Source organism: Anas platyrhynchos, chromosome 13 (assembly GCF_047663525.1).
Source record: "Anas platyrhynchos isolate ZD024472 breed Pekin duck chromosome 13, IASCAAS_PekinDuck_T2T, whole genome shotgun sequence".
Classification (NCBI taxonomy): domain Eukaryota; kingdom Metazoa; phylum Chordata; class Aves; order Anseriformes; family Anatidae; genus Anas; species Anas platyrhynchos.
In genome coordinates, this window is record NC_092599.1 from 18,915,787 (window position 1) to 18,939,832 (window position 24,046).

The window sequence follows — 24,046 nt, forward strand, 5'->3', positions numbered from 1 at the left end:
AATTCCCTTTCAACTGTTTGCAGTTGGAGTTCACAGCTAAAAAGCTTTTCCACTACTGGAGTGAGAGGAAGAATGTATTTTAATACTCAGCCAACTGAGTATTAAAAGTATTAAGAGTCAGAATCAAGAATGCTTTCACAACAAAATGGCTTATTGTGGCAGGGGTGGTGTGGAAAGTGAGGTATACCCACAAAAGTTAGACAAAGATCTTTCGAGGTCCCTTCCAACCCCTACAATTCTGAGATCCTGTGAAATGTAGGAAGTGAAGTACAAATAATACAATCTAAAGCCAAATTGTGAATAGCTAAAACCCAAGAAAGTTCATTAACAGTATACTAAAGGAATTTTACAAAGCTTTATTAAATAAAACAGGTAGAAATGATTATTTATTTACACCTGAATTGCCAACTTTTAGTAGTAGCATGTAAGGCACACATTTTTCCAAAACAGGCAAATAAATTATACAAAACTTAGAATAACATGTAACAATTTTGCTTTTTTGCACTACTTCATGAAATCCAAACTACATGCCATTGGCATTTTCCATCCTTAGGGAATATTACCAACTATTGTAACCAGTGTCTTCCCTGCCAACTGTTTAAAATTAAATTTATTTAGAAAGAAGTTCGAGTCAGCGTACCTCACTGCCATCTTTTTTAGAAAACATAACACATCTGAGTATACATAGTGATCAACTGCCTGATTTAGCAGAGTACTTTCTAACGTACTCTGAATTGTGCGTTTTATATCTGTATCATAGTTATTCAGGGGAAAAAAACAACTGTCACAAACCAAACAAAAAAAATCAGTAATACATATGCAGTGAAATGCTACATTGTATTCAGCAGATCAACAAGCACTTAGTAGTAGGATATTACAGTACAAGTATTCCAAAGTCTGGTCATACCAATAATATCTGTATAGGTTAGATCAAAATTCTGGGTGTGGCTCTATTAGTAAGTACACAAGTACACCAGAGGTTAGCAACACTGAACCAACTGAAAAAGTCACTCACTGTAACTATGAAATAAGCCACTTACTTTCCAGTGCATCACGTGCCCAGTGGTAATAAAAGGAGGCTCAGTTCCTACTGAGGTATTTCTATATGTAAAACGTATTATATTTATGATCAGAACACAGGTAAGATAACTGCCTTCAATTAAAAATATTTACTATCAGAAGAAAGATCCTCTTAGAAGGCACATGCTTTCAACATTCACAGTCCAAAAAAAGTGCTTACACAATAACAAGAAGGGAATACTGCAGTTGTACCCAAAGGAAGCCAAATTTAAAACAGTTTTATTTTTTTAGTTAAAAAAATAAAATAACAATAATGAAAAAAAAAAAAACACCTTCAAATCTATTCACAGTTGTTCCAGCATTCCCAATGTTTAAACAGCAAATTATGTTGATGAACCACTGATCACATTGTAAGGCTAAACAAAAGAATATTTATCAGTGCAGTACATTCCTGAGTCTAACTCAAAATAAAAAACTAATTTGAAATATACAATCCTTCATATTTTTGGCTCATATTTCACCTGTTTTTCTATTTCCCTTTTTAAAAAAAATCATTAAAAAGAAAGTTAATTTTTCCAAAAGTAAATAAAAACTTTGATCACTATCACTCAGACTTCTACCTGCTTGAAGTGCAAGAAAGCTAGCTTAGCATGAACACTTTTTTGTCCATTCAACCTTATCAACTGAGCATAAAACAGCGGATAAAATAAGTTTTAAGAGAACTAAAGCAATGACATAAAAAATGCAAAGAGCTCTAAATATTAAAATCATTATGAAAAATTAAGAAAAAATATGAAACTATACTCAAGAGATGACTAGAATTGCATCAAAAGTGCAACAGTTCTGAAATTTATCATTAAAGGCACTGCTTTTTTTTTTTTTTCCTTAGTCCTAGTGCATGATGATGAGTTCTGTTTTCTCTAACGTGAACCATAACTGGTGCTCCAGAGTAGGGATGATGGGCTTGTTCTCCTGCCTGAGGACTGAGGACTGCTGGAAACCACAGGTGATGCAGGGAAACCTAAAACACAGGGAAAATCAGAAAAACTCAGGAATACTCAGGAATGGCGGAGGTAAAAGGAAAAAATTAACTGCCCCTGATTATTTGTTGGAACATCTGGTAAGCAAGTCTAATAATCCATTTAGAGTGAAGTAACCTTCCTTTAGCTTAATGCCTGTTGAAGAGACATCCTATAAGTATAAAAGTTTTATAGGTCTTCTCATTAAGGACTTGAATTAAAAAAATTAAATCCTCCGAGGGGGACACAATACATTTCACTTTAGCAAGTAACTTTCAGGTGGAGTTTATTTTATCTGAAGTATCAGACATGTATTTACAAACAGGAGAGAAGCCTACCAGTATCTTGATTACATCTGTAGTAATGCGAATTTTAATTGCCACAGTTTATTACAGACCCTTACAATTAATAGGTGTTTTTTGCATGCTTTTAAAAAGAGTTTGATTCTGCAACACTGCAAATAAATTAAAATAGGAAGTCAGTATCATACCAAGCAATACAAGCAAAACATGACTGCAGGATCAAAGCAGTCTAGCAACAGATTTGTGTCCTTTGTCCCCCTAACATTTGCCCTTCCCTGTCTTATTATAGATCCGGATCCCAGTACCTCACAGCATGCCGACTGCACAAGAAATGCAGCACATGCTGCAGCTAATCTGATGTCATGTGAATTGAACAACCAGACAGCTGCTGCAAAGCACATTGTATCAGCAACAGACTTCTGCTTTAGTTGTCCTTGGTAGGAGCAAAGCTGTGAATCTCTCCTTCCTCTCTATGTATCTCATGATTTCCATGAATTCACAGACTTTTAACATGCTCCCTATTTCCAGTGTTGCTGAAGACGGCCAAGATTTTCTAAAGAACTAGTGATGTGGAAACGTAAAGTTGGGGAATGGGGAGGAGAGACACAACAAATTTTCTAGAAACTGGCACAATGCTCATAATCATTTAAGTCAGTGTATAGGCTAATGGAGGTGCATTCCTAAATTGAATTCAAATGCAGTATCAAGACTAATAATTAATTCATTCATAACTGGGCAACAGCTGCTTACTGTTAGGGCTGCATTGAGGCGTTGTCCTTGGGGTAAACGCTGGATGAGTGTGCTGTTCTTTTGGTGAGAACACTGCATGATAGGCTGAAAGACATTGTAAAAACAAAACAAGAAAACATTCAGCCTGGAAATAATTCCTTTACATCTCACAACTAATGTATAGTATGTATAAAGTCATTGAAAAAGTATTACTGCAGTTTTTCATTCTCTTACCTATGATCATAACAGCTGTCCCCGCTAATAGTGCAAAAAGCGTGAAGAACATTACTTGATAGGAATCAAGGAAGTGTTGGAATAGACTTGCTCCATCTGTAGAACCGATTAAAAGGAGACAACATTAAGTTAAAAGAGCACCTTATCCCTCCCAATTTGCTGTAGGAGTTGTTCTTTACCGTCTTTTGGCTATTTCTATTTGAGTATTTATACTAAATACATTTATTCAACTTACATAGTGTGATTTCAATTCTAAAGACTATTTCCAATGCAATCTTAAAAATTTGCCACAAGCATCTTAAAACATTAATATGCAGTGTTCTTTATTTTCCTCAGCCCAGATCTGCTTACCAATTTTCGTAAAAAACAAGAGAGTAAATAAAAGCAAAGCTAAAAAAGACTGTTGGACACTTTAGCACTGAGATATTTAGATACTTCAGCAGAGTATTTTGGGCTGGCCCAAAAGGAAAGTATGTTCAGCTTCAGTCATAATAAGCAATTACAACCAATTATGAGTATTTAAGTCTTCTGGTCATAGTGAGTAGCTTAAATGTCAGTGATAATGGGAACTGCCAGCCCAGATTTTAACATGTCAAAGTTTATAACTTTAAACATTAATGTAAATAATGGGTTTATTCTGGCACATATAGAGTCTAGAGATCAACTTACGCCTCACTGGTGCACTGGTTCTGTCAGTCAAGTAAATCACTGTTACTGGGATAGTGATAGACTGGTCAGTCATAGGACTAGAGACGGTTAGAGTAGTTGATAAGGTTCCCTGGCTTGAAACCCTTGGATCGGACAGACTGACAGTGTAGACCACATAACTAGGCAGCCCATAGGATTTCTCCTTCTCTAATGCCTTCACCATTGGTGACCCACATTTCACCTGCCAAAGAAAAAAATAAAAAAAATCCTGAAATAGATTGTTTGAAAAGCAAGACACACCTCCATCTTCCAGGCCATGCTTCAGAAATAATATTCCACACAAACCTAGACCAACTCATCCCTCGGCAAGAGCTGAACTTGGTTGTACCTTTACCCTGACACCTTCAGCACTTCACCCCTGTTTATTCAGGTTGCCCTATTAACCACTACTTCTGGGGGTCTGGGCCAAGCCCATACAGGAGAATAAAATGAAAGCTTTTTCATTTCAATAAAATGAAAGTTCACTGGGCTACGTGAACTGTGGGTAAACAAATAAGTGGGCAAATAGCTACCCCTACCACTAGGGATCTAGCAAATTTTTCTGCTCCCGCACGTGTGGTGGTTTACACATCCCAGTTAGCACACAGGTGAGCCTGACACATTTCTTCTACCTTGAAGCAAGAGTTAAAACTGGGGAGTAATACATTAAAAATAAGCATTTCCAAACCATCTCAATCTTGAGATGGGAAAGGTAGCACAGAGTCCATTTGGTTAGGAAGCTGCATGTAACAGCTCAAAATGCTTTTTAACTGTGCTTTAATGCTTTCCAGCAATACACTTACCTCAAGGGTATCAAGTATTTCAGTGGCGCCAAAAATTTTCACATCAGAGCTCGTGTAATGGTTACTTAAAAGCATTTCTGTTTGGTCAGCATAAAACCCAGGATTGAATGGCACCTCAGTGCCAATCTGCTCCGCGGCGATGTGGCTGCCTTGGACTGAAGCTGTAACCCTGAGCACAGTTTTACTCATGCTGAGATGCTTCAACTGCTTGTCAGTGAGCCTGTGCATTGTGATGGAACAGGTGTAATGTCCTACAAAAACAAAAGGATTTTGACTGTTAACTGTTGTTGTTTTTCCCTCCATGCAGAATGAGATCACTGTGACATCTTCAGAGAAGTACCAAAAAAAAAGCTAAAATCCAGAACAAGTTCAGGGGTGGGTGGGCAAATGACAAATTGAACACGGTGCATCAGCTTGTTCAAGCATCACAATCCCATTACAAAAGCAGAAGAATTCTTGCCCCAAACTAAGCATCATGATTTATCAACAACAAAAAACAAAACCAACCAACCAAAAAAAGCAGCCCATCCAACACAAAGTATGAAGTGACAATTTTCAGTCCCTGTGAGATTTAATTCTAACTGCAGTGAGATTCAATTCTACTTTGAATGTTCATTTATGCTAATATTGATAAAAAGGCTTTACGTTTTACTGTTACTTATTATGCTTTCATCTAATGTTAAAATGACCAGTGGTCAATGACCATCACCATCATCAGTTCTGTGAAAGCATGGTTAATTATTTTTAAGAGCTTCATTAAAAGTTAGATATTCACTATGTTTCTAATCTTGTATGGAACCTCTTAGTCTATAATTAGTGATAAATATAGTTGGAAAAAAAAACTCCTACAGTATGGATGATACAAAGCATAAGTAATAAGCAGAATTTGGCTACATACATATTTTCCCCTTACTTCCTTTTCCTAACAAAGTACCAGAGGCAGCCACTGTTACACAAGGTGTAACAGTTTTACACAGTAGGTACAGGGACTAACCCAGCAGATGATTCATGTTATTTCCATAAAATCCATGGTATTTTGTTCTTTTTAAAGTCATGTTATGGTTATAAAACACTAATACACGTTGCAGACAACTTTCACAATTTTATTTCAATTTCCTCAGTATCTGGTAATTTTCCCTCCTTTCAAGTCCCAGCTTGTGTTGTTTTGGGAGTATGTAGGAATTCTAGCTTTCATTAAAAAAAAATAAAAAATACAGCACTCAGGTTGCAAAGAGAAATTTGAAGGTTTGATAAATTCCAGAAATGTTTGAATTGTAGAACCCAAAGAATTCAAAACATATTACGGACTTTCACATTTAAGCTACTTCCCTCATTTTACTCGTAAAGGTTAGTTTTACTGCAATAACTATGGTGCCAGGGCTTTTAAAAGACCAACATCCAGCACAAAGAATATTTGACTCTGCAGCAAATAATTAAGTGAAATTTAATGATCCTTAGTATCCAGATGTTAAAATTCATAATTCTTTCCTTTTATCCCTAGTCTTAACTTCTACTGCATTTAAGTATATGACACAGGCACTGATTTCTAGCCAAAGAACATCTAAATATGTTTAGCTACTGGCTGTTTATTCTTGCAAATGTTTCCAGTTCTGGAACATTTGTCACCCAAGTGCTCATTTGTAGCAGGTGAAGAAGGAAATGTTTTGGTTCCATAGTTTAAGAAAAGAATGTCAGGCCCTGTATTTGCATGTCATATCATACACAATGTAGCTTTTTCCTTTTTGTTTTGTTTTAACTGCTGAGTTGGAGTAAGAATTGGACAGCTGCTAGTTTTGTAAAGTGTGTCAACCCATATATTATGTCTATGTTCTGCAATACCATCACTTCTGTCTCAAGATATCATTGGACTGTCTATGTAACTACAAATACATGTGTAGTAGTTTGCAAAATTACAACCTAATTTGTGGACACTGTAATAAAAAGCATATTGAAGTTTGCTCCCCCTGCCCTAGTGGGGGGGAAGCTACTTCAGTATTGTATAGGGCAGAGTTTTTCAGAGTTACAATAGTAAGTCAGGAAGAAAGACATGGAATGGGCTGCCGCCGATTTCTGAGTTTCTCCGTAAACAAGTAAACATCACTGCAGAAAACGATTGACTTAAACAAGTAGAGTACACATTAGCAACTCACTGAAGCCTAAGAACCTACCAGCAAAGCTCAGAGGCTTCAGCAGAAAATCTGTTTGGGCGTTTGGACTAAACCACAACAGAATTCAAAGTGTCTGCCTGCATCACAGCATCTTCTCTAATCTTACCTGAAACTGCATCAAATCCAGGTTCTGCTATGAAAATATCATGTGCTGGGAAGTCAAATGTATCACCGTTAAAATTTAGATGGCAACTGATAATGGACTGTGGCTGTAATTCAGCAATGGCTTCAATCTGAGCAGGCAAGCACCCTCCTGAGGGGAAGGAAAAAAAAAAAAAAAAGAATTACAAGGCTCCCCTGTAAAACAAAACCATGGCTTAAGATATCAAGTTATTCTACTACCTTCCAAAATAGTTTCATCAGGTTATGATAATCTTGAAATAGCTGGGAATAACAGACAGCAGGCCTATCTCAAATCTAATGCCAAAGAAACAATAAAAGATTTTTTTTTTTTTTTACAGGAATAATTTATTTACAGAAAAGAATTAACTAGAAAGAATTGTCAGCTCAGATATGTCTGCTGAATACCTTATATGATCCTGGGAGTCTAGATTTTTGTTTTAGTATCTGGCAGGAAATTTTTCAGTCAGCTAATAATTTATATAAGGTACAATAAAATATTATTTCAATAAATGTTAAGTATTGAGGTAATAACAAAAAGGGACCACGATCAAGCAAAATACAGCTTATTAATTAACAGATACAAGATGATGTTTTATCTCTGTATTACGTCTTTCTAACTGATGAAAGTTTCTGAAAAAAAATTAAGGATGGCAACCACTTCAATATTTTTTCTTACTGAGCATGCTTAACTTACTGAGAAGGCAAGTGCAATTAAGTATAGAAACAAGCGTTTAGCTGATTGCCTGTTAACTGTTTTTTGATATGACCACAACCAACACTTCAGTTATCTAGGACTGAATAGGCATTAGAGGATCATGGAGACCTTGCTACACTGGCTACAAAGACCATTCAAAGAAGCACCTATTGTGAATATAAAAACATATTAAGCAATAAATATATAGCATAAACAATTTTTTCATCATACCTTTCAAATTTTTATTTCCTTCTCCAATCAGAACTATTACTTTTGAGGCTGCAACTCCTTCTAAGCTGGTTTTCACTCCACTCACATGCATTGCTGTAGTCCTCTGAGGTATATTAACAATTATCTGAATAAAGGATGAAGTACACGGTTACCAAAATTGGTATAAAATTTACAAAAACGGAGGCCAAACCAAATTGAATTGACTGCCATGTATGTATCTTTATATGTATAACAGATAAGACCCCCAAGAGTTTGTGTCCTACAGTGAAACTCATAAAAGCAGCCTTACTCAGAAATTACTTAGCACCTGGGAACACTTTAGCCAAGCAACCAAATGTACAATGTAGGAATCATATGGGCTAAAGGCACAAACTATTAGTCTCAATTATACTCTTTAACACAAATAATTTTTTTTTTTTAAATGACATGTTTGGACACATATTGTACACTTTCCAACCATTAGGCAGGAACATGCTTATTTATACATTTAAATAGTTTCTTCTTTAAAAAGGAGTGCTTATATTTATCTTTCTGTGCTTATACTTACATTTGTATATTTATTTATATTTAATGTAAATAAATAAACTATTTAAATATATGTACACTTGGATCTAAAAATTTCTAACTAAAAATCTCATGGAACATACTTTTGCTGAAGCAAACAAACTTTAGCAGTACTGGTAGGATTTAGCAGTGCCTCACCTCTCTGTATGTTTTAAGTAATCCAGGAATTTCATAATAGACCGTGGCAACACCAGAATCCCTTGCCACAGCTACACCAGTCTTGGAGTCAACTTGAAGGACACTACTTAATGAGGAGCTCCATATGCCTGGCAGGCCTGTAAAGATACGTCATTTGTACACTGAGCAACAAATTCATGTAGCTGAGGCAGTTCGTTCTGCACACTGGTGTCTTTTTTATTTGCCCATTTTATGGGCAGCAGGGTTTTACTTCTGTCATGCACACACACCAACTGACTTGCAGTCACTCTGACAAAAACACATTAATACTAAGAGTTAAAAACAGGGAGTGAAGTCAGACCATCCTGATCATTTCTTTGCACCATTCCCACAAAAACAACAACCACCAAACAAAAACCAGCCCTTTCAAGTGAAGAGAACGGGAATGTCTGAGGTCTGATGCTCATGAATTCCATACAAGCAAAATATTGCATGGTACAATTAAAATTAGAGGAGTTGATCAAACCTATTTTTATCATTAACAAGAACAGTGACATTTGATGCTGAACAAACATCATAAATTATGCATTTAGTTTTCCTGAGAATGAGAAAGGCAGGCTGATGTCAAATTATATGGCTGCATAAACAGTCACTGAAGTGCTGCTTACCTTCATGGTTTATCAGTGAAGTACTCAGGCAGAGGACATCACCTACCACCACATCTACGAGTTCAGGAAAAATGGCATGTTGCACAGGAAGGGGGACGTAGTCTGCAATTCCACCGTGTTCGGCATCCCAAACTTTAAGCAAGGTCAAGCCTACATTCACAGTCCGGATAACAAATGTGTTGTTGGTGGGTCCTTTCCCAATTTGTACAAAGTCATCTCTGCAGATAAAAAGATAGGCTTTTGTAGTAAGTCAAGTTTGCTAATGTCTCCCTTTCTACAATAAATAGTAGGTACAAACTCTGGCTTTAGATGTTTGGCTTCTTGTTTTCTGTGATGGCTATTTTCTAATGAAGAATGATAAAATAGGAAAAACGAAAATGACTCAGGTGTTACTGAGCCAAATTTTAGTTTTTACATGGTTATGCTGAAAAAATACTGAGGTCATAATTATGTATTAGAATTATTTCCTAATTTTAAGAAATGTAGAATTTTAAAAATTAGATAATTGGTTTCTTTTTTCTTCTTCTCTGGGAGCTAAGAAGAAATTAAAACAACATGCAGCTTTCCAGCCCTAACTTTACAAAGCTAAATCACATTTGATTACAAGTTCTGGTAGTTACCAAAATTTAGCATTCCCAGGTGCACTAACACACAGAGCAGTTACGTGTACCCAGCACAGAGGCTGCCATCCTACCACAACCCCACAAAGACAGCAAAGTCTTGACAGTAGTAGGGCTGGGTAGGTAGAGCTGGCAGTGGAGTGCTGCACCTGAGGTTAATGAGCAGTGCTTCTGTGTCTGAGGCTAATTATCACCCCTATGCTGATGCGGCTATGCCACATCTAGCTTAGAAGCTAGGGTAGTGTTATCTCAAGGACCTCTGTATGCTACAGCAATTTCTGTAGATTGTTCAGGTAGGAGAAAGATAGAAAATCTTGCATTTAACTTCCCTCCCTCCCCCCATTTTAATCATTATGAGTAAGTTGCAACTATAAAGTGCTCTGCAGAAAACACATTATGTTATAGTAATGGAATTAATGATTGTTTACTAATGACCAAAGAGGGTTGTGTTGTAATATTTATTATTCTTTGAGGCAGAGAGCAAAAGTCCTTTTGAGGTTTGGCTCTGCTGTACAAAGGCTATACATGCACATCTGAAGAGACAGCCTCTGATCCTGAAAGTTCACCATCTTACATAAGATGTAAGTGAGTCAGTGTAACAAAGCACGAGGAGAAAAGGAGAGGCAAGACGAGGCAAATGTTAATAAGATCAATTGTTTATATAGGCCACTGATGTACGCAATCAGATGATTCAGAGTCACGTAAAGCAGAAACGTACCCAGCAGGCCCCACTAGGGATCATGCTTATCTGAGCAACTTCCCATTTGCTAGAGAATATTGATTACTAACTGGAACTCTTCTTTCTGCCACAGTGCCTCTGAAAGACTCCAAGATAAAATCCTCTCCTTTTTAATCCCAGTCCAAGTTACATCTTCAACTGGTATCTTTGGGGCAGTGTTTGTTCCTTGCTGTAACTGGCCTATGTGTACTTGGCCTTTTTGGTCTCCATACGTAACAGCCGTGATAGATACCTACCTGTTTGTTGCAAAGCTAAGCACAGAATTATGTGAATGGAAAGCATCTCCAGAGTTATCATGAAAATGTACTGTAAACGTCAGTGTCACACCCAGAGGTAGAGCCAGTAATGCCTCTTTGTTTTGCGTGTGCAGAATAGGACTCATGGAGATCCTGAGGTAGGAGATGGGATACACCTGTAAAACACCAGGAGTGAAAAATTCAACATAGCCTTTTTTTGTTGCCTCCATAACAGTCATCTAAAAAGGGGTCTTAATATGCAAATATACAAAGTTTTCTTGACAAATCACTTTCTGTATGTTCAGCTATATAACAGTACAGAGACATGGAGTTTTTATGATCCGTATAATAATCCGTATTTTACAGAATCACAGAACAGCCGTGGTTGAAAGGGGCCTCTGGATGTTGCCTAGGCCAGCCACCCTGCTCAGGCTGGGCTACCTACAACCAGATGCCCAGAACCATGTGCAGCCAGGTTTTGAGCATCTCCAAGACAGACTCAACAATTTCTCTGGGCAGCCTGTACCACTGCTCAGCAGCCCTCTCAGTGCTTTGCTACCTTCACACAGAATTTCACATTTCAGTTTGTGTGCATTCCCTCTTGCCCCGACACTGCCTACCAGAGAAGAATCTAGCTCTCTCTTCTTTCCACCCTCCCACCAGATATTTCTTCATATTTTTCTCTGAGAGCACTGGGAATTGAAGCAATGTAGAAACCCACATCACACGCCTCAGTAGCTACATTCTTGTCATACAAGGTAGAACTGGTAAGCCTTCCTGGATATGCAAGAGAACAAGTTTTTCCTAGACTTCCCTCCCAGTAATTCCTGAAGTGAAATATGCAATTTATTCCCCACTCTACCAGATCAGGAGTAACTTGCAGTGACTGTGAGCATAAGGGGGTGAAATGGTTGCTGTTTCCCTAGCTCCCCTGCACTAAGTGAGAAAGGTTAGATGATACAGGCAGCTTCTAACAGCCTTGGCTGTGGGAGGTTTGCTCAATGAAGGAAACATGAACAGTAGCTGCAAAGGTGTTCCCTGGTAATCCCAGCAAAGTAACATTGCAGAGTCTACAAACTGCTGCCCCTCAAACAGGCCTGCGTTGGTCTAACAACAGGGCTTCATGGTGGCAAAGAACACCACCCACTCACCACCCTCCCTCCTGAAGTTCTGTGCTGCTATGGTTTTTCTGACCTGGGCACACTTGCCTTCACCCTGCTGGTTGTATGATGCTACAGCCAGGCCATCCTCCAAGGCTTGGGCTGACAGAAGGTAAGTGCAAGAGACAAAAGCGCTCAGGTCTGGCACTTGACAACTCTTAGCGGTCAGCAGGCTACATTTCACTGCCTTACTGCTCCTCCTCAACTAAGAGCGAAGTTATGAAATTCTGCTCCAATTTCTTTAGAGAAATCTGCCAGACTGTCCACATGTCCCCACCCCCAAAGTTTTCTATTATCACCTCTCTAAAGGAAGTTTGACTGAAGATAAAGATTTCACAACTTAAAAAGAATAAAATAAAATAAAATAAAAATTACTGTTCTTGCTTAGCTTACCTAAGTTAACTAGAAAAAATTACCCAATAAAAGAGAAGTCTGCTCTTTCTGTTACAACTTTTGAAAAATAAATAATGGAAGGGTAGAGAAAGCAAAAAAAAACTTCAGACATATATAGAAAACTATTTTAAAAGAAGCCCTCAAGCTTATCTTGTAGGAAATTCCCTTTTTTTCTGACCTAAGAGGCTCAGCTGAAATGTAAAACTCTGCAATCTGAAAATGTACATGTCAAAACATAAAAAGGAAAGAACAAATTTGGCCTGAAGCAAATCGCATCTTGGTGCATCTGGAAAAAAAAAGAGTAGCTAAAAAACAGTACATGTAACTGGCTACTCCACAAGCTGATACACTGCACAGACATTTTGCCCAACTAGCTGAGGCAACAAGTTAGCAAAAATGACATTTCCTTTAACGATCTTCAGGCTTGCTTTACTTTAAAATTTCATTTAAAACTGGCCTACATGGACAGCTGCTAAATTTAATATTGAGAAAAATAGTACTTACTGTTAAAGCATCTCAGTTTTTAAAGTATTTTTTATTTTAAGCTATGCTTAGTTTGCTTCCATGCTAAGCTTTGGCATACTGCTATCACTCCTTACTTCCACTGTCCTCCTTGACTTATATAAGATAGTCTTTTTTGAGTGAAGTTGAAGGTCTAAGCATTAAGAGATGCTGCTGCAGCTTGGTTCTTAATTGTGCACAGTTGTAAATAGACAAAACAAGAACTTATGAAAGGAAGGATGGCATGAAGGAGAATACTCTGCCTTACAATGACACAACAAGATTAAAGCTCATCTGCTGTTCCATTGCAAGTTTTTGCATGTGACCTTCAGCAAAACCACTCAAGTCCTCTCTGTCCTTCATGCATAAACAGAAGACAAAAGTATGCTCTGAACTCATGGGGTTATTGTGAAGTTAAAAATGTTATTTCCATAGAAGTAGAATAGTTTTATTAAGTACAGGAAAATAAATCTGTGGTATGAGATTCTGAACAGAGACAGTTCCTCCTACAAAGCTTTCACAGACTTAAAACCAGTGCACTGACTCCACAATTCCGTGATATTGTAACTGTGTACGGAAAGAATGCACAAAGGGAGAATTTAACTTCAGTACCACTATATGCTGACTAAATGTCATTTGAGCCAACTCCAAAGTCATTAGATGTCTTTCTCTAGCTAGATCCAGCAGTGAAGGGAGGAAACAAGGTCATCTATAACAGAGCTGTACGAATTTACTTGCTACCACCTCGCAGCAGGAGTGGCATTAGTGAAACTAAGCCACAATCTCTTTTTTCATTCTCTTCCCAGGAGAAAAAACTGAATGTTATGGTAAAAAAAAAAAAAGAAAAAAGAGAGAAAGAAAAAACACAATCAAGCCATTTCACAGTGATTACAATAATTAAACCTACAAATAATTTAAGTCAGTACTTGAATTAAACATGTTTCTTTTAGCTGGGACATACTGGAAACATGCTGACAGAGTAAAAAAGGATTAGAGGAGGTGGAGCAGTGGGTATCTCAAAGCTCATGTTGCCAGATGAAGAAAGTTCTTGGGACAAGGACTTCTGAACAGAAATGAAGTGCCCTAAGCATCCAATAAGATGTATTATACTTCATGTAACAGCATTTAGTTTAACAGATGATATTTGGGGAAAGAAAGAAGCTTTGTTGGCCTGAAACCAAACTGTCAAGTTTTGCTACATATTTGTATTTCCTTAAAGAATCCCTATTTCAGTGTAGTTTAGGCACACAGCATCCTTGGACGTGCTCCTTGCCAGCTCACCAAATGCGGGGAACTTATTGCTTCTGCTATGTCTTCTCATGCAGAGGCTCTCATTATGTAAAAGCTAAATGGTTAGGAAACAGCATAGAAAATTAAATCTGGGGGCTCTACAGTTACTACTGGTATCTAGAAAATCTAGGTATCACACACAGCATCTCTAGTAAGGTATTTATGTTCATTACTGCAGATGATGTTTACTTTTTTCACTTATTGTCAAATGCATGCTTATAACAGTAATATCTTTTTTATTATTTATTTGAACTTCTGTAGACTGTTTAGGATTTTTTTTTTAAAAGGTACGTGCACCCAAAGACTTTTTGTAAGATGTATCCATATTTAAGAATTTGGTGGGATTTAATCTCTATCCAGCTTGTATACTGAACTTTTTTTTTTCAAAGCCCAAAGCTATTAATTCCTATACATTTTTCAGAAAGGAAATTCATAACATGCATTTAACTGACTCTGATGCAGTAATAAAAATATCCTACTAACGGAAAACTACGTCAATTATAACTCCCACTAAAGAGAAAGAGAAAAATATTACCTTAACAGCAGCTACAATGGTCTGGTTAATCCCAAATGATTCTTGTGAAATTACTTCAATTGTTGATAACCCTATCAAAGACCCAGAATTAAGGACACCTCTTTCATCAATTTTTACAACAGGAACTTTATCTGGTCCATCCAGGACACGGTAACTCAGGGAAGCAACTCGGTCCCTTAAGGAAAAAAACAAACAAATAAAGCCACACACACACAACAAAAAAAAACAAACACAAAGAAAAAACAGGGAACTCATGTAAATAAGTAAAACCATATTTATACCAATATATTATACAAATCTAAGACATAGGATCATAGAACAGCCCTAATCTGGTATGCTTTTTTCTAAATATTTGCAATATAAACTGAGAAGAATGTGCTCTAATCTAAAAAAGAAAAGATCCAGTTGTGTTGCAAGCTTACTTAGACGAAGTCTCATCTGGGTTTATGCATTTACTAAAACCTAGTTGTTGCCCATTGCCAATCAGTGTTATCATTTCTTGATGTAAACTTGATTCCAAACACTAATGGGAAAGGCTACTACTACATGCAGCTTCTGTAGTCATTTTCTGTAAATGATATTTAGAGGCAGATACTCTGCCAGGGTCAATGCTGGTATTAGAGACAAAGTCAGGGACATGATTAAGTGGATCTCATCAGTTTCCAGGAAATGGTTTTGTAGACAAGGTTAAATTTTGGAGTAACTCTCACCATGGTATTTGCATATTAATAAAGTGAGCAAATACATAAACTCATTAGTTGGCATTCTGAGACATTAGCTGCTTTTAAAGTATCACTTACCACAACTTCCAAAACACTGTAACTGTTTTTCTTTTCCTCCTAAGCTTCTCCATCCAGATAGAAATAGCCTACTTTATTCTAAGAAGCCTCGTATTCAAGCTGTATTTTAGCAGCCCTTTTTCTGGCAACAGTGCAATTTTTTTGGTGGTAAAGTTCAGACATAGGGGCTGCAATAGTAGATAGTGAAGATACTGGGAAAAAAAGTTTACAAATTGCTATATAGCAAATTAATCACTAAATAATCAGAATAAATTGCTTAGAAGAGCAACCAAATATCAAGCTCAAAACAAGCCTGCAAACAGGCTATAAAAATGTTATCTCATTTGGGAAGGACATTTTAATCTCAAAATCTAGCCATAGCCTCTGTGTGAGAAATGCAGAGAACTATTTTCTATAGAGCTTTCATTGCCTATAAAAACTCTGGTGGAAGCATGCAACTGCTTTAACTGGCTCTGCATCTTTCAAAAATAAGGATCTAAAAGTTCAAATATCAAATAAATTATCAAGCTATTATCTAACCAACACAAGATTTGAAAGAAACCAAGAGTAGAGATAAGATACAGTTGTGATAAACTGTTGACACAAATCAGAGTATGAAAAAACATTCTCTAACCTGTTCGTCTGAAGTTTAATAAAGGAATTTGGTGACATTAAGATCTGTTCTGTTTCCACTTCTGGAGTGACTAGATGAAGTTTTTCATATACCTGGAAAATAAAAGGCACTTTAGCCTACTGCTGTGCACAGAAAGCCATTTATTTCATCTTCAAAACAAAACAAAACAAAAAACCATAATCTTAAATAACATAAAATGTTATATATAAGTTAAAAGCCAGAAAATTAAACATGAATATTTGAGAATGTGATACACACTATCTTTTAAAAATTATTCTGAAGAGCATTTATTTCTATGGCTATATTGACACTACCAAGCAGTTTGAACAGAGAAGCAGATGTGTCAAGTGAAGCAGTGTTGGAGACCCCACGTTTTCCCAGATTATTTTAGACAACCCCTAGTGTGATCCTATGGATGGAACATCCACAGAGGTGCATTCCTCAAACACATCTTCCAGTTTTTGTTCCTCATAAAGGAATCCAGTTCACATACTTTGAAACTGTTCTTCAAAGCATGGTAAGTGGAAACAATGGGAGATTTATTTCATAAGTTAATTCCAGATCCAAGCTGACACACTTGCATAGACATACAAGATAGCCACTAGATACAAGAAGTATTCAAAACTTCAGAAGTACCTCCATGCAAGGAGGTACTACAGAACCAAAGTTTTCATACTACTCTAACATTGCTTACCTGCAAAAAGTAAAAGTCACCTCAATTTCAGGTGGTCTACACCAAACCTAAACTCCTGAATTTCATTCAGGCATTACACCAGTGTGTAGCTATTCAGTGTAAAAACCTGCCAACAGATGGAACTTGCAAGTTTCCAAATACAGGAACGTTATACAACAGTAAGGGCTCAAAGATGAGCCAAGGTCAGAACAACATTTTTGCATTTAAAATTCCTGACTTCAAATACGGGCTTAAATTTAGCTCTGAAATATTAGAAAATTACACAACATCATCATACCTGAATTTGGATTTCATCAGACAGCTCTCTTGCCATGTTGTAAAACTGGTTAGCTGCAGGATCAAGGACCTTCACAACAACTTTCAGGCCTGTTCTTCCCTTTACTCTGCCATAAACATTCATTGCAAAGTTGTATTTCGCAGGAAGCTGAAAAGAAGCCTTGAACAGAAGAAAGCAATCAAAGTTTTACTCATGGAAAGTTGATATGGATATAATATAGGAAGGGCCACACCCAACACTGACAATGGCTCTTTGATTTTGAGCAAGTGGAAGCAACAATATTTTCTTAATTCCCATTACATGGCAGTTTCCTTTTCCCAAGATACACATACATACAAGCATGCACACACACATGTTACCTCGTTGTGTCTTGTCTTTATGTCCAGAGTATCCCTCTTTGTGACAGACCAGTGGAATGTTAACCCCGGCACTGCATTGCCAAACGAAAAAGGTGTCTGACTACTGGTGATGCCCATTACATAAACTGGCATCTAGAAAGAGAGAAACCACTGTCTTAGGTAATTCAAGGACGATAACTAAACCCGCACACAGCAAACAAACTTAAAATTAATTGATCAAGAGATGCTACTTCTTATGAAGGAAACAGTTTGGCTGCTGTATACGTTGCAAGTGTGCACCACACAGAAGACTTCAAAAAACAAACAAACAAACAACAAACCACACCATCTTGTAAGAAAGTACATTTTGATCCTCTCTCATTTGCTACATGTTCTACAAAAAATAACAAGTACCAGTTTTCCAACATAAAAGATTAATTAATTTGTTCCATTTGTAGCATCAAATCACTTCATCTTAGTTAAGTTATATGCTCATGCTTTCTACATCTTTGCCTAGATGCTCTCTCTGATTAACTGTTTGCTTAGGACAACTACCTTCTTCCATAACCCCAGATTAAGACAACATAGCATATAAACACAAAACAGGGATTTACTTTTTTTTTTTTTTTAAATCACCAAAATGACCTAAAATCTCTGGCTATTTTTGGATAAGTAACTTCTGGGAGAAATACAGAGTCTGAGTACAACTTATTAAAAACAATTTGAACAGTATCTGTGCAATATGTCAGCAGATATACTGCAGATATTTAATATACAAAGGAAGAAAGCCTCCACTACAGCTAGAATGAAGATGAAAGAAGCCTTCTTCAGATTAACTGATTAAATAATGCTTCTTCAGCAGGGCCCGGATTTCTGAAAATCAGTCATGTGTACAAGGTAAACTTGTCCCATTTTATTTTTTTTAACACATTCAGCTCTGGAGCTTTGCCATTGAAAGCACACATATTCCTGCATCAGCAGTGATAACCCTCAGAACAGGAGGCCACTCAGGGCTGGGGTGGTATTATCAAATTTTCTAGTAGGAGTGATCACAACATGCAGGTCAAAAATTTAAGGCAATAAAAGCTAATAATCATAAATCAACTGACCTGTGTACCGGTTTTCATTCGTGTAATTGGTGCATGAATTCTAACAGCTGTCAGCTGTACAACTTCAACTTCCACTTTGTCCTAAAAATGAAGAAGGTCAGGCATTATAAACATTTGTTGTGAACTGTATTTCACTTTTGGGATCCATTCACTATTTTGACAATAGAGATTAGATAATGACATGTGATTTGCATGTGACTTACTACAGAAAAATACAGATGGATATAGGTCAGTATTAGACTAAGAGATTACAATAGAACTACCTTTTTGGTAAATTGATGGGCATTTAAAGATGCCATCTAAATTAAAACACACACATACTCTGCTCAAGGTTACTGACATGATGAATGATGGAGCTGAGATATGACAGAAAGCAAGGGACTGGATCATAGGATTCGCTGGGAGACAGATGAATAATCCCAAAAGTTAACAAACAACAACAAACACATTGAAATAATTTAGAAAGAAATAAAAACAATAAACACCCAAGGTGATAATCAAAAATAAAAGGATGATATATGTCTCTGATGTCTTCTCTTCACAATATCCTTATATTCCTGACAGCTTTTTATTTCTATTGTAGATCGTGGAGGAAATGTCCCTCCACGATCTGGCCCTCATTGGGCAATAGAACCTTTAAGTTTATTCTGCTTCCTGACAAACATCCGGGCAGGATGCTGCTCCCTCATTACAGAGTGGATGTCTGTGTACAGGTATATATATAGTCAGACACTTTTTTTTTTTCTTTAATTTACTTAGTTTCTTCTTGAACTGTAGTGACATCTTTCAAGCAGCAGAACTCTGTGGTATGCAGCAGCCTTCCTCCCTTGACCTCAAATGAAGAGCCATAAGCTCTGGCACAGCACATGCTGCACTGAGCATCATGCAAGTCCCAGGAACCTGTGCTCCCTGTAGGCCTGCTCAACAGCTCCCACACACTCTGCTAGTAGCAAGTTATACGGACACAGACTTCAGTGGAATTCAGAGATTCATTGCTTTAACTCCATAGACTGGTTTAAACCACAGCACAAGACCATGTTGTTCTCCATGGCCTGCCTATAGCTTAAGAGACAAGAGATTGCTTAGGCAAGTTACCTTCTGACATCTACTGACATAAGATGCTGCTAAACCGTATTTTTCTTCCTTGCGTTGCCTTAACTTTCTGCTGTTTTAGAAAAGGCTTCTTTAAACAGGCTTTTCTAGATTTAAAAATCGAGTTGAAAGTTATCAAACAGACTGTTCGTAAAGTCTGCTTGGATTATCAGTAGAGCTTAGTGTTAAGATACAGCAAGATTTAGCACTTAGCTATCTGCTGAAGGTATCTCCTTTGTCAGCAAATGCATGAGCTCACATACCAGAGAGGAAAAACCTCTGCTTTCTTAAGGAGATTAAAAAAAAAACAACAGTAAAGTACACAAGATGGCAATATTAATGCAAAAAGACTATTTGATCCAAATTCTTGAGTTGTTAGAGACTGTCAGCCCCAAACAGTAGCATAATACATCACCTGGGACACCACAACAACCTTCCCTGTCTCTGCATCAACAGCTTGCACCACTCCTGTTACTGTCCCATTCCCAACTGCCACTCCTCTGATGAGTCCAGCGCTGTTGACTGATGCAATCTTTTCCTCACTGATGGAGAAAATGATGTTGGATTGAGGTTGAGGGCCTCCTTCTGAAGTGATCTATAATTAATAACACACAGAACAACTGAATTTGTTCATCAGGTATTTGTTCTTGTTAATGTCACAGTGTACACCTTTCCCTGCTCAGCACCATAATGTAATCAGTAAGAAAAAGCTGTCTGAGCCTTTCCAGACATTCTCAGAACTTATTTTGCCTGCATGCCAGTCCATCCATGATGCTGGACTGGGAAGTACGTTAAACTAGCACAGAAACATACTGTATGCTTTGTACACTATGACAGTTGGTGCTAGGTCTAGGCCAGATAGTTCAAGAAAAAAATAATTACCTCACTTTCTCTTTTACCACACATGGTACAACTCTGCGTTCCTGTTTGTATAACTAGTTCACTATGCTTAACTTCATGCAGGTGGCAGATTTATTAATGCTATCCTGGTATTTGACACTGGAAAAGCTTATGCTCCCTTTAATGCCAACAAACACAAAACCTTTGATCCAGCAATACAGTCAAATGCAAGGTGGTTTAAGAATGAAACTGCTCTCTTGGTGGAAAGAACATTCAGTGAGAACTCAGCTAACATGGAAAATTTACTGCTAAAAGTAAGTTGTACACATTTATTTTAAAAGAGAAATTACAAAACAAAGAAAATATGTTAGAAAATGCCTTACCTGGATCATGGCCCCTATAATCAGGGTCACTTTCCTTGGCAGTAGTCTAAATGGGGGAAAGACCTAAAAATGGAAATATGAATACGTGTCTTCATGCCATTTTAATCAGACGAATTATGTCAAGATTTATTACGTACAAGTATAAAACTGGGGCTTTATTTGCGTAATTACAGTAAATTGAGCATGCAGAAACTAAACTCATCGTTTGCAGTTGACAAACACTGAAATCTGAAACAGACTAACATTTGGGGAAGTTCTGAGCAGAAAAAGTAAACAGATTATTCTGGCAGATTATAAATTAACAAAAGTATACTATTCCTGTGCTATCATAACAGATTTTGTTTACACACATATTTAATCTAAAATGATTTACTTCAATCTGTTGTGGAGCAGAATTGATTCTTTGTCCTCTTCTGTCCGTAACAGTTGCCATAAGACTAGTCTGACCTAAGGCCACCCCATGCACTAAAAATGCTGCAGTATGGTCATCGAGAGCTTCAGCAAGTGGGCTGTAGTGAGGAAATACATTAAAACACGTAAGTTCACTGAATAAAGTACATGAATAACAACTGCAACAGACTTATTTAGTGTATATCGGTTTCATCATAAGAACTATTAAGTGACTACGTAAATATCACAACTCAACGTGAAACGCAATGAAATGGCTCTTTGTAGCCTGTATTTCATTTTTAAATGAAATAGAAACAAGAGTGCTAGCTGATGCAGGCCACAACTCTGCCAGGGAATCCAGTAACAATTTCACAGGTACAGGCAATTGTGGGACAGGCCTCAAGTACACACTTTAACACGAATTAATGGAGTGGGATTGATACAGCCAGAGAGTACTGCATGATGCATGCACAAACGAGCACATACTTCTCCATACAAAGCCGAATGCTTTTATTATTCATTGTTTCAACAATAAAAATCGGTCCAAAAAGTTTTTTACCTCTGATTTTAATCATTGTGTTTAGAGCTTGGAAAATAGGAAGCTTCTAGACAATACAAGGATTTAACCTACCTGCTTATAAAAAGCAGCCAATGAGCTTGATAACATGTCTCCACAAATACATTTTTTCACCTCATGTTATTTGCAAAGTCATGCCTTCCGAGATGCTGATGGCCCCATGAAATGTTACAGCACATGGGAAGTTTCATTAATCAGCCAACGAGACTTAGAGGGTTAAGCTAAGCAATTTTTTGAGGACATTTAACAGGTAATCAAAACTTTGAAGCTCTACTTTAGAAACACAACTTTTGAAGTAAATGCATTACCAAAAGACCATTCATTGTATACCACTGTGCCTTCAAGCAAATATCTTTATTCATTTTTCTTATTCTGCCTATAAACATTTGCAGATTAATAAAAAAAAACAAATCGATGAACTTACACAAGTGAAACAATTTGAGACGCTGCCCTTAGTTTTAGATCCATGACAGTGAAGTATTTAGCCAGAAAAGGTTTCTTAGAGTCATCCAAAACTCTGACATAAGCCTTAACTGTTTTTCCAATCTCCACCTGAAATACAGTCAAATCCAGTCATTTTTCAACTATTTTAAAAATAATTCTTATTTATTGACATACATGTTTTCTTTTATTTTATATTACACTTTTTGTAGAGTATTAGAGATAAGGCCCAAAGCATAGATTAGCACTGCTTTTAAAGAATAATCCCTGCCAGCTATAGTTAGTATCAAATTAAAAAATGAATTCAGGTCTTTCAGCTGGTAAGCTGAAATTAAAACATCTAGGAATATCAACACTTATTTTGTGTAAGACTTACTGAAGCTGGTAAGTAAAGTGAGGTGGACATTTTTTGTGTTTATTTTTAAAGCATAACATATGGAAAACGACCTTGGGGCAAAACATGCTCCTAAAAGAATCGCTCTCAAGCACTTCAAACAACAGGAAATGTAAATTAGTGTGTTCATATAAATTATGAATTAACATTGATGTGTAAATACAAAAGTTGAGATTGCTGCTGCACTGAATATCAAGTAGGAGACACTTGATACTCTGAACGATTAAGGACCTAACATAAATTTGGGAGGGAGAAACAGGTACAGGGAGATAAAACTTTCTCTACGGTGATAGAGCTGTAGCAGAGGGCCCTAACCACTACACAGTACCACCCTGTACATGTCTTAGGTGTATGCTTACAATCAGCACAAGGTGTCAGGACAATCTGGATCATCTACTAACACTGGTTCAAAGCTACTAACCTTGTCAACAACTCGGACGTACAGTTCCTGTATATCAGATACATGAATTTCAGCTTTAGCTGGTGCAGGGAAAGCCAAACACAAGTCATGAATCATTACGGTCACTGATCCTGGAAGCAGAGGATACACCTACAATGCCAAAAGAAAATTCTACTATAGCATTTCTTATTTTCATTTGTCTGTCATTCACAGGATAAAATTTGTTTCCCTTCTAGGGCAGAATTAGTTGGATGCAGAAGTCTCCAAGCCTTAGACACAGATAATTCTTCCACTGAAGCAAAATTAAAGCCGTAAAATGCAGTTAAACAGTATCATAGTATTGAGCTAGTGCAAATGGCCCTGGGCAGCAACTGAATTAAAAAATCTTCATCTAGAAGCAAGTGTGACATTTTGTTATTCTCCTTTTGCCATCAGAATAACAATAGACAACAAAAATGTATCAATGAAACTTTTCTTAGAAAACAGAAAAACAAAATTATTGGGAAAAAAAATAAGGATAGATATTATGCCTGTAAAGCATTAGTACTGCTTCCTAGGAGATTCTTTACAGTTATTGCTGGTGGAAGATCTTTCCAAGTAGGGGAACAATTGACTAATCAGGTATTTCTTGGATACATTTTTTTCTTTATTTTTAAACAAAGAACTTACATTACACTCACCAGCATACAGCAAGAATAAAGTGATAAAGAAACGGAGCTTTGCTCACAAGCAAAAGCTCTCACAACTAGGCACCCATCCTAAAGTCCTCTCTCCATACACGTCCTCAAGGTCACACTTCCATCCTTTTGTCTGCATTACCTCTGCAGTTCTCTTGCAGTTTTGCCTGACCTTGCTACACACACTC

At 37.1% G+C, this 24,046-nt stretch overlaps 1 protein-coding gene across 1 annotated transcript in view; it reads right to left on the bottom strand.

The window, feature by feature from the left end:
* Positions 1–341: 341 nt before the first annotated feature.
* NUP210 (nucleoporin 210) overlaps positions 342–24,046 on the bottom strand; it is a 68,149-nt gene continuing 44,444 nt past the window's right edge. Inside the window, exons 21-40 of the mRNA XM_038185979.2 lie at positions 23,203–23,331; positions 22,371–22,498; positions 21,353–21,488; positions 20,980–21,042; positions 20,172–20,351; positions 18,665–18,745; positions 17,577–17,708; positions 17,218–17,376; positions 16,247–16,338; positions 14,834–15,008; positions 10,955–11,130; positions 9,360–9,577; positions 8,713–8,849; positions 8,011–8,134; positions 7,069–7,215; positions 4,795–5,045; positions 3,974–4,193; positions 3,305–3,400; positions 3,092–3,175; positions 342–2,041 (exon numbers count right to left, since the gene is read on the bottom strand). Of these exons, the coding sequence (XP_038041907.2) occupies positions 1,941–2,041; positions 3,092–3,175; positions 3,305–3,400; positions 3,974–4,193; positions 4,795–5,045; positions 7,069–7,215; positions 8,011–8,134; positions 8,713–8,849; positions 9,360–9,577; positions 10,955–11,130; positions 14,834–15,008; positions 16,247–16,338; positions 17,218–17,376; positions 17,577–17,708; positions 18,665–18,745; positions 20,172–20,351; positions 20,980–21,042; positions 21,353–21,488; positions 22,371–22,498; positions 23,203–23,331 (2,829 nt within the window). The 3' untranslated portion in view covers positions 342–1,940. The remainder of the gene's footprint in view (positions 2,042–3,091; positions 3,176–3,304; positions 3,401–3,973; positions 4,194–4,794; positions 5,046–7,068; positions 7,216–8,010; positions 8,135–8,712; positions 8,850–9,359; positions 9,578–10,954; positions 11,131–14,833; positions 15,009–16,246; positions 16,339–17,217; positions 17,377–17,576; positions 17,709–18,664; positions 18,746–20,171; positions 20,352–20,979; positions 21,043–21,352; positions 21,489–22,370; positions 22,499–23,202; positions 23,332–24,046) is intronic.